Source organism: Euprymna scolopes, chromosome 19 (genome assembly GCF_053919585.1).
Source record: "Euprymna scolopes isolate OS-2025 chromosome 19, ASM5391958v1, whole genome shotgun sequence".
In the NCBI taxonomy this organism is placed as follows: Eukaryota; Metazoa; Mollusca; class Cephalopoda; order Sepiida; family Sepiolidae; genus Euprymna; species Euprymna scolopes.
This window is the reverse complement of record NC_136500.1, coordinates 104,165,030-104,177,264: the sequence shown is the minus strand read 5'-3', so window position 1 is coordinate 104,177,264 and position 12,235 is coordinate 104,165,030. Positions and strand designations below refer to the sequence as shown.

Sequence of the window (12,235 nt, the reverse complement as noted above, 5' to 3'; positions counted from 1 at the left end):
ACAAAATGTAGGTCTTGTTATTATTTTAAAATCACATTTTAAAAAAAGTTGTAGATGTAAAATTAAAATTAGCATAACAAAAACGCTGCAATGTTTTGTAAATATTACAATTTTTAATTGACAACATATTTTGATCAGGAATGGAATTTTGGTTATTTTATAAAATCAGAAAAAATGTGTGTGTGTGTGTGTGTGTGTGTTTGTTTTAAACTCCTTTAAAGTTAAATATGACAGTTTTTAGCTTTGCTTTAATAGGCAATTTCTTAAGCATAATTCATTGAAAAAGATGCATGTTTATTTTAACCATATCATACTATGAGGATTATGACAAAAATTATGATAGTATTTATTTTCTCATCAGAGCATTTTAATGGATTTTGTGTCATATTGAAAAAACACAATTTATAAACACTTAACAGAACAAATGAAAAGGTGGGACTATCAAATGCAAAAAAATCCTCCGTTTTCTACAAGCTGAACAAATAGTCAAGGCAGCCTGAAGATAATCACATTAGCCGAAATAAACATCACTACAAAATGCAAAAGCCAAAAAATAATTGTAATAAGTTAATAAGTAGAACATGTAATGAAACATTTTTAATTAACAAACATAAGGGTATTATGACCAGAAGAATTACTCCACTAAAAACCATCTGAAATCAAAAGCATAGGATGAAAATAAAAGAAATATGAATTGAAAAAAAAATTACCTCTTTTTTGAATCCCATCAAAACATCCTCCTCATTCATGATTTCACCTTAGAAAATCAATCTGAGAAAAAATGTACAAAACACCAAAGATTAGATTTATTCATGTGATAAAACTAAATTTTTGTTAAAAAAACAATATTCATTACAAAAAAACAAAATTCTATTATTTTCAGATAAAACATGATCGGAAAAAAAGTTGAATTTCTAAAATGTCAATTTAATAATTTCAAAGGAATTTATTAACATTTATTAAAGGTGCAATCTTCCTGTCTATTGTTAGCCTCTCGATAGTCACACAATTCATATTAATGTGCATTAGCATAGGAAATAGTCACAATTAATCATAATAGGAACCAAACAGCAAATCTAGAAAAAAAACTTGATAAAAATCCCTCCATTCTTTACTTGTAATTTTTAATATAATCGACAAATGAATGCTTTGACAAAGAGAAGGTAGCATCATCTGGGAAGTTTGTCTTGCATAACAACCAAATTGGGGGGAGCATAACTTAACAAAGAACGGTAATACATCTCTACATCCACACTGGTTGCACACATAGTCCCAGGTCACCCATAGGCTAGGTTTAAAACCTCTTAGTCTACATCTGAAGTCATTATAAAGGAAGTAGCATTGATAGCAGGACATGTTTTACTGATATGCTCTAGTAAACCAGATGTGTGATAATTAACATGCTAAGAATTTTGAGCCCAACCAAGTTCTATTGGAATAGGAGTGTCATGGTGAAACTAAGTATTGGGTAGGTCTCTATGGCTGACTGGGATAGCTTTCGTACATTATATCAAATCTACCTCTGCGTTCCATGTTTAAAAAGAACATATCCTTTATTGTATCAGACCTAACGGAATGGTTGATTGTAGGTAAAGACTACTTCACATCCTCCAAAAAATTCCAGTAAAAACCTAAAACCAGCCATGGTTCTCTTCAGAATGTGCTGCTGCTATTGCGCACAGAAATCACTATTTCCATTGCTTCCAATCTACTAAAGCTGCCTACAGAACTGCAAACAACCACTGTAAAAGAGTAATAAGTTTCTTTATTACTACCAGTCCAGTCAATTCTCTACCTATATAAAAGCCAAGTACGTCCAAGGATGGAGTACTGTTGCCACATCTGGCCATGAGCTGCTAGAAGGACTTATCCTGCCTTGACAGAGTTCAAAATAGATTTCATAGCCTTTCCCACAGAAGAGACGTTGTGGGCCTATCATTATTTTCATGGCAAGTGCTCATCTAAGCTCCAATCTATGGTTGTAAAGAACCCCTGGGGAAAGTGTAAAAAAACAAAGAAGTGGTAGTAGCGGGAGGGGGGGTTCAAAATAACAGTAGACAGAGGTATTAAAAAAAAAAGTGGCAGTTGGCAGGCAGACTCGAACCCATAACACGAAGGAAAAAAACAGATTAAAAATATGTGATGTCTTAGCCAATGTCTCCATTGCTTGACAGGAAGTTCCGAACATTGAAATTAAGTGTAGTCAATCCAACCGATACAATGACTTGTGAAAATTGCGATGCAGAAACCGACCTCTCCTTGTAGGAAACTGGCCAGTTGGAGGTGAAGGAATTAATGTTTTTGGCCAATTTTTCCATATTTATCATCCGAGATATTGAGCTTCAAAACAATACTGATCTTGTCAGTATCTGTCACGTCTATCAAAAGCTTTTGGCAGACATACATACATACATATATACATGCGTACATACAAACACACACATACATAGATTCACACAAACCAACAATTGAGATTTATATTATAGATGTCTGTGATTCTTGCTCAGTTTGAAGCTTAGAAGCCCCCTCTTCGTCCGGTAGTGGGATTGGCTCTTGGGAACCGGTTTAATGACACTGTATGTATGGACTTAAAAAAATTCAGACATAACCAATGCTGGATTTTACACTTAATTGACACATCCACTAGGTACTTTGCTGCCAAACTGATTAAAACCAAGAAGAGTGAAGAAATTAATAACAACATATTTTTAATGTGGATAACATATTTTGCAGTTCCTAAATGCTTCTTCAGTGATAATGGGGGGAGAATTCAATAATGATGATTATAGAGAGATGAACGAATAAATGAATAATGAAACTTGCACTAAAGCCGCTGAAAGTCCATTCATTAATGGCACTGTGGAACGTCATAATTTAATATTGACTGAAGCAATGGAAAAAACATTGGAAGATGAAAAATGTGAACCAGAAATAGCTTTGGCTTGGGCTGTTATTGACAAAAATGCTCTTCAGAATTATTCTGGACATGGCCCAAATGAGATCCAACATATATGCTGTCAGTTTTAATAGACCAGCTATCTGCATTAGACGCTACAACAATCAGTGATATGGTTAGAATCAATTTAAACGCTTTACATTATGCAAGAAAAAAGTTTATGGAGGCTGAATCAAGTGAAAAAATTCAGAGAACATTGCGATTTAATATAATACATGATGCGGATGAACAATTTGTGACAGGGGACAGTGCTTATTATAGAAGACAAAACTATAAAGGATGGCGTAGCCCTGCTAAAGTTTTGGGTAAAGAGGGTCAACGTGTATTGATCAGACATGGAGGAGCATTCTACAGAATGCATCCATGTCATTTGATGAAGGTGAACAAAGACCTTGGAATGCCAAAGAATAAAGAAAATACAATTCCCTTAAATGAGATGAATGAAGTCTTGGAAGAGGAAGTTGAAAATCAACATGATGAAAATTCCAATAGTAACAGGGAGGAACTGAAAGACTGAGTAAAGGGAAAAGAGTGGAATATAAAATTATTGGAAATAATGAATGGAAAAAAGGAAAGATTATGAGTACACAACCAAAATCAATTGGAAATTATGGCCATTGGCGGAATATTGAACGAGCTGCAGAAAATGAATATCCAGTGTGTATCAATTGGGATAAGGTTGATCAGTGGCGAGAACTTCCCCAAGTAACAGAAGTAAATCATGAAGAACATGTTTTCCTCACAATTGAACAAGAACAAGCAAAAGATGTGATTGATGCAAAGGCGAAAGAAATAAAAGACATGAAAACTCATAAATGTGTCCCTAAAATAAGTCAAAAATGCATATCAACATGGGTGGTAATAGAGAAAGTTAAGAATAATGAAAGCTCATCTTGTATCACGTGGCTATGAAGAAAGTTCACACAACCTAAAAACAAACTCTCCAACATACAGCCGTGAAGCCATGCATCTTGTAATGTTAACAGCCTCCATTAAGAATTGGCAGGTGGAGATCCTTGATTTCACCTCAGCATTTTTGCAAGATGATATGTTAGAGAGAGAAGTATTTCTCAGACCACCATCTGAGGCATGTCCAGAGTCACAAGTGTTGAAGTTGAAAAAATGTATTTATGGATTGAATGATGTACCCGTTCATCATTCTAAACTAAACTAAAAGGAATGGTAAATGCATATGACAATACACTGTTTCTTATCTGAGAACTTGCTGGGTATTCTTGCAATGCATTTAAATGACTTTATATTTTGTGGAAATGATTATTTAAAAACAATGTGATTTCAGAATTTAAAAAAAATATTCAAGGTTGGAATACATGAAAATGGAAATCTCAAATTTCTGGGATTGTGTGTTAGACAAATGGAAGATGGGTTTATTATAAACCAAAACAATTATGTGTCATCTATTTCTCCAATAGATAAAAAGAAAAGCAGATTCTTAAGGAAAAATGATGAACTGAGTAAAGAGGAGAAGACAGAATTAAAAAGACTAAATGATGTAAAATGATGTGGATATCCAGACTCGACCTGATGTATCATTTGATGTGTGTAGGATGAGTAATAACCTAAAAATCATCTAAAGTGAAGTTACTTTTTGAAACCAACAAGTCAATATTGAAGCTAAAATCAAAGACAGGTTCATATCCTTTCCATTTTTCATCTGGGAAATCCTTCAGATTTGAATGTGGTTTGCTATTCGGATGCTACATATGCCAGCTTGGAAGATGGTTCCTCACATGATAGATTTATCATTTTCGTTTATGGTAAGATGAATAGACTGGATCCTATATGCTGGTCATCAAAAAAACTTGATTGAGTAACAAAGAGCCCATTAGCATCCAAGACTCTTGCACTCAGTGAAGCTGATGATGCAGGTGTATTGATGCCATGCTGCAAGAAATCTTCAGATTACCCAAGTTGCCTGAAGTACTTTGCAAAACAGACAACGCATCTTTGGTAGAGAGCTTAAAATCATCAAATCTTGGAAGTGCCAGATGTTTGAGAGTTGATGTGGCCAGAGTAAAGGAAATGTTGGTAAAGGACAAAATCTAAACTGAATGGATCAAGGGACAGGAACAGGTCACCGTCTGTTTGACGAAGATGGGAGCCTCAACTGAAATTCTAAGAGACTTGTTGTGTCAATAAGCTGTTTTCTTTTTGTTTGTTTGTGTTTTTCTTTTGTTGGAACTTTGACTTACACTTGACACCAGAACACACCAGCAATGTTAAAGCTAGAGTTATCGAAGTTGGTGGCTTTCTTCTGTATATTTAGCTATTTCCCTTATCTCGAGTGGATATTCATTATGGCGTCCGGCTATTAGTAACACATATTCATCCAATGCTGTCGCATGTACTAAGTGAACTAACACTGGGCAGAGGCATCTCAGGTGCCATTTTTATTGCATGTTAGCTGCAGGCAAAATACATTGCTTGAACAAAGTTTAGAATGTGTATTGGAGTTCATCAGAATTTAGAATTCAGTTCACTTCTCATCATCATGGGTGTTGTTTCACAAGTTTCCCATTGGAGCTTCTCCATGCAGACGATCTTGTTATTGTGCATTACCTGGAGGATAGCATCAACAAATTATAGACATAGAATACTGGCATAAAGAGCAAGGATCTTACACTTAACATCACAAGAAAAACATTTCTAATCTTCAGTGTAGGTTTCAACCTCCAGTAAGAATTTGTCAAGTTTCTCTGTGTTGTCTGTCCAAGGGGCAAACTTTACCAAAAAGTTATCCCAGGGTAAACAAGAAGTTGAACTAGATTGCATGAAGAAGAGGCATGAGATGTCGACTTGGAACAGTTGCAACACCAAAACTGATTGAAGAAGATTTGTCATATCCTGATTATTGATCGAATGAAAAAACATAGAATGCAGGTGAGAATTCCTTGCACTGGTCGGAATAAGTATTGAATTTATTAATAGATATTTTGTAAATTGATTTTTTTTTATTTGAGACAAACACAATAGCAATTGCACAAACTGGTCAAGTGAACATTTTTGTGATAGTGGGAGAATGTGTGACAAAGCAGCAAGAAATGATTTTAAAAAAAAAAGGGAAGAGTCATAATAACCATAAATTATCTACTTATTGATCACCCAAGAGTTAGCAGCCAAAATCCACACAACTATTTTGAAGCTGTCTAACCAGCTCAAAAATCATGAAGAATTGCCAAGTGTTAGGAAGTAACACAAAAAATGTTATTTGGACATTTTTTTAAACGAATGATGTTCATAATGATTGTACATCATTGTTATATGCAACTTGCATCATGAAAGAAACCATGCAAAATTCTTGTCAAAATCTGGTACATGTGTTGAGATTACAAGGCAAAAAGAATTTGAGTTTTAAAGTGAACAGTTCTATTCATTTTATAGGTTGTCGAGAGAAATGAAAGTCATAACTAGATTATTTGTGAGTGAACTTAAGAATGAGGATGTTGGATTCGTCTGAACTAGACAATTATTATAACCTCAAGTGGATACTTCTAGAGTTATGTAAGCATTTGAAGATAAAGAAAGTAAGAAACTGCTTTAAATGTTGTCACAACCTAAGAATAAAAGTGATATAATGACACTGCAGAAATGTTTTGAAATCATTTTTTTTACTAAAATAATATTACATACTTTAACATATTTAAATCTGTAGATGATTTTTGCTGAAATAAGGATCTATAAAATTTTAGATGGTTATTAACAAAATCCAGCTAACATTCGCTGTGAAGTTCAATAGATTTTTCATGTTTAAATATGTTGGCTTTGTTAAACAATCACCTAGATTTAAAATAAGTTCTTTCTTAAATGACAGATAAAAAAAAGTTAAATAAGGACACATACTTCTGAAATTAGGATATATATTTCTCAAATAAGGACACATATTTATGAAATAAGGACACATATTTTCTAAATAATAACACATATCCGAAATTAAATAAAGAAAAAATATTTCTGACATGAGGGTACATATTGTTGAAATAAAATAAAGAAACATATTTCTGAAAATAAATAAAGACACATGTGTGAAATTAAATAAGGACACACTACTGAAATAAAATAAAGACATACATTTATGAAATTAAATAAAAACACATATTTCTGAAACTAAACTGAGATGTACATTTCTGATATTAAATAAGAACATATATTTCTGAAAAGTGACATATCTCTGAAATTAAATAAAGACACATATTTCCAAAATAAAATAAAGACACATGTGTGAAATTAAATAATAACACGTTACTAAAATAAAATATTGGCACATATTTCCAGTAAGAGACATATTTTTGAAATTTAGCAAGGACACCTATTTCTGAAATAACTCATATTTCCTTTAAAAAGGACACTAATCTGAAATTGAATAAAGACACATATTTCTGAAATAGGAATACATATTTCTGAACTAAAGACATATATTTCTGAAATAAGGACACATATCTAAAATAAAACAAAAACACATACTTTTATTGATATTGCACACATGAAACTCTAGTCCCCTTCGAAGTAATCTCCTCCGGCTGCAATGCACTTGTTATACTGTTTCAACAACTTTTGGAAGGCCCCATAAAAGTCCTCTTATAGGAACATATCAATGACCTTCATCACAGCCCCTTCATTTCCTCAATTGTCTCATAATGACAACCTCTAAGGTTTTCTTTGAACTTAGGAAATAACCAAAAGTCAGAGGGAGCAAGATCCGAACTATAAGGAGGGTAAGGAACTGTCTTGATACCCATCTTGGTCAAAGACTCTGTGACATGGATGGAGTTGTGGACTGATGCATTCGCACAAATCTTTTGCATCTTCAGTTCCTCATAAATAATTGTGTGTACAGTTCCCACACTGACATCAAACTGTGCACTTATTGTCTCTATAGACACACGACGGTCCTTATCAATGAAATTCTTTATTTGGCCAATCAACTCAGGTGTTCTGACTTCCTTACTCCTCCCACACTCCTCATCATCCCTCACAAACTACTGCCTTCTTTGAATCTCTTATGCGACTCAAAAACTGATGCTCAATTCATGCAAGATGGTCCAAAAGCAGTCTGAAGAATTCCATGCGTTTCTGTGGCATTTTATCCAAGTTTAAAATAGAATTTTATTGCATATCGTTCTTCTAAAGTGTCCTTACGTCCAGATTGCATTTCTGAAATTCATCAGCTGTGAAACTCAGGCTTCAGTAGGGTGCATTAAAATTCCTGCCGTAGCTGTTCATTTGAACCTAAAATCATAAGGATTGGTCAGTGATTTCAAAATGTAATATAGCAATTTTCGAAAGTCTACAACAATTATAAATGCCAATGCAAAAAAGTCTGGAAACTTATTGATGTACCTCGTATTTCTGAAATTAAATAAGGACATATATTTCTAAATAAGGACACGTATCTGAAATTAAATGAGGACAAATATTTCTGTCACATATTTCTGAAATTAAATAAGATATTTTGTTAAATTAAATAAGACATTTTTAAAATAAAATAAGTATATTTTTTAAATTAAATAAGACATTTTTTAAATTAAATGAGACATTTTTTAAATTAAAAAAGATATTTTTTAAATTAAATGAGATATTTTTTAAATTAAATAAGACATTTTCCAACAAAAGACATATTTCTGTAACCAAATGAAATTAAATAAAGAAATATATTTGTAATTAAATGAAGACAAATATTTCCGAAATTAAATAAAGAAACATATTTGAAATTAAATAAAGAAACATATTTGAAATTAAATAATAATACATATTTGAAATTAAATACAGAAGCATATTTGAAATTAAATAAAGAAGCATATCTGAAATTAAATAAAGAAACATATTCGAAATTAAATAAAGAAACATATTCGAAATTAAATAAAGAAACATATTTGTAATTAAATAATAATACATATTTGAAATTAAATAAAGAAACATATTTGAAATTAAATAAAGAAACATATTTGAAATTAAATAATAATACATATTTGAAATTAAATAAAGAAACATATTTTAAATTAAATAAAGAAACATATTTGAAATTAAATAAAGAAACATATTCGAAATTAAATAAAGAAACATATTCGAAATTAAATAAAGGAACATATTCGAAATTAAATAAAGGAACATATTCGAAATTAAATAAAGAAACATATTTGAAATTAAATAAAGAAACATATTTGAAATTAAATAAAGAAAAATATTTCTGAAATAAAATAAAGAAACATATTTGAAATTAAATAAAGAAACATATTTGAAATTAAATAAACAAACATATTTGAAATTAAATAAAGAAACATATTCGAAATTTAATAAAGAAACATATTTGAAATTAAATAATAACACATATTTGAAATAAAATAAAGAAACATATTTGAAATTAAATAATAACACATATTTGAAATTAAATACAGAAGCATATTTGAAATTAAATAAAGAAGCATATTTGAAATTAAATAAAGAAACATATTTGAAATAAAATAAAGGAACATATTCGAAATTAAGTAAAGAAACATATCAGAAATTAAATAATAACACATATTTGAAATTAAATAAAGAAACATATTTGAAATTAAATAAAGAAACATATTTGAAATAAAATAAAGAAACATATTTGAAATTAAATAAACAAACATATTTGAAATTAAATAAAGGAACATATTTGAAATTAAATAAAGGAATATATTTGAAATTAAATAATAACACATACTTGAAATAAACTAAAGAAACATATTTGAAATTAAATAAAGAAACATATTTGAAATAAAATAAAGTAACATATTTGAAATTAAATAAACAAACATATTTGAAATTTTATAAAGAAACATTTGTAATAAATAATAACACATGTTTGAAATTAAATGAGGATACATATTTGAAATTAAATAAAGAAACATATTTGAAATTAAATAAAGAAACATATTTGAAATTAAATAATAACACATATTTGAAATTAAATAAAGAAACATATTTGAAAGTAAATAAAGTAACATATTTGAAATTAAATAAACATATTTGAAATTAAATAAAGAAACATATTTGAAATTAAATAAAGAAACATATTTGAAAGTAAATAAAGAAAGATATTTACAATTAAATGAAGACAAATATTTCTGAAATTAAATAAAGAAACATATTTGAAATTAAATAAAGAAACATATTTGAAATTAAATAAGGACACAATTTTTGTAATTAAATGAAGACAACTATTTCTGAAATAAAATAAAGAAACATATTTGAAATTAAATAAAGAAACATATTTGAAATTAAATAAAGAAACATATTTGAAATTAAATAAAGAAACATACTTGAAATTAAATAAAGAAGCATATTTAAAATTAAATAAAGAAACATATTTGAAATTAAATAAAGAAACATATTTGAAATTAAATAAAGGAACATATTTGAAATTAAGTAAAGAAACATATTTGAAATGAAATTAAGAAACATATCTGAAATTAAATAATAACACATTTTTGAAATTAAATAAAGAAACTTATTTGAAATTAAATAAAGAAACATATTTGTAATTAAATAAAGAAACATATTTGAAATTAAATAAACAAACATATTTGAAATTTAATAAAGAAACATTTGTAATTAAATAATAACACATGTTTGAAATTAAATAGAGAAACATATTAGAAATTAAATAAAGAAACATATTTGAAATTAAAAAATAACACATTTTTGAAATTAAATAAATAAACATATTTGAAATTAAATAAAGAAACATATTTGAAATTAAATAAAGAAACATATTTGAAATTAAATAAAGAAACATTTTTTAAATTAACTAAAAAACATATTTGAAATTTAATAAAGAAACATATTTGAAATTTAGTAAAGAAACATATTTAAAATTAAATAATAACACATATTTGAAATTAAATAAAGAAACATATTTGTAAATTAAATAAAGAAACATATTTGAAATTAAATAACAACACATATTTGAAATTAAATAAAGAAACATATTTGAAATTAAATAAAGAAACATATTTGAAATTAAATAAAGAAACATATTTGAAATTAAATAAAGAAACATATATGAAATTAAATAATAACACATATTTGAAATTAAAAAACATATTCGAAATTAAATAAAGAAACATATTTGAAATTAAATAACACATATTTGAAAGTAAATAAAGAAACATATTCAAAATTAAATAAAGAAACGTATTTGTAATTAAAATGAAGACAAATATTTCTGAAATTAAATAAAGAAACATATTTGAAATTAAATAATAACACAGATTTGAAAGAAACATATTTGAAAGTAAATAAAGAAACATATTTGAAATTAAATAAAGAAACATATTTGTAATTAAATAAAGAAGCATATTTGAAATTAAATAAAGAAACATTTTTTAAATTAAATAAAGAAACATTTTTAAATTAAATAAAGAAACATATTTTAAATTAAATAACGAAACATTTTTTAAATTGAATAAAGAAACATATTTTAAATTAAATAAAGAAACATATTTAAATTAAATAAAGAAACATATTTGAAATTAAATAAAGAAACATATTTTAAATTATATAAAGAAACATATTTTAAATTATATAAAGAAACATATTTGAAATTAAATAAAGAAACTTATTTGAAATTAAATAAAGAAACTTATTTGAAATTAAATAAAGAAACATATTTGAAATTAAATAAGGACACTTATTTCTGAAAATAATGGCACATATCAGAAATTTAATAAAGACAAATATTTCTGAAGGCCTCATATTTTTTAAATGAAATAAAAACACATATTTCTGAAATTAAATGACACATATTTCTTAAATTAAATAAAGACAAATATTTCTGAAATAAGGACATATTTTCTAGATTGGGTCATATCTGAAATGAAATAAAGACACATATTTCTGAAATTAAGTAAGGCACATATTTCTGAAATGAGGACACTTTACTGAAATAAAATAAGGATACACATTTGTAAAAAGAGAAATAAGGTCTTTAATGTTTATAATATGAGTACATCCGGGTTCAGCCCTACCAGAAAATGATTGGCTGGTTAAGCCATAAATACCAACTGGTAGAGACACCTGGAGTCAGACGTCTAAAGATATGTAATCTTAATGCTAGGAATACCAGCTTAAACCATGACACTTGTGCAATATGGCGACTTACCAGATTATTACTCAAACTGTAGCAAAACCCGTTCAGCTACTTCAACACACACACACACACACACACATATATATATATATATATATATATATATATATATATATGGCTTTTGCAGGACATATCAATCACAT

The 12,235-nt window shown here is 28.2% G+C and overlaps 1 protein-coding gene across 3 annotated transcripts in view; it reads right to left on the bottom strand.

The window, feature by feature from the left end:
* Positions 1-12,235, bottom strand: part of LOC145239864 (B-cell lymphoma/leukemia 10-like) — a 94,577-nt gene that overhangs the window by 37,785 nt on the left and 44,557 nt on the right. For 2 of the 3 annotated variants that reach the window (XM_080103432.1, XM_080103434.1), the window contains exon 2: positions 711-771. In XM_080103432.1, coding sequence (XP_079959558.1) covers positions 711-749 — 39 coding nt within the window. In that variant the 5' untranslated portion in view covers positions 750-771. Of the gene's footprint in view, positions 1-710; positions 772-10,046; positions 10,069-12,235 lie in introns of all 3 variants that reach the window. The other variant, XM_080103433.1, reaches the window with a different exon arrangement.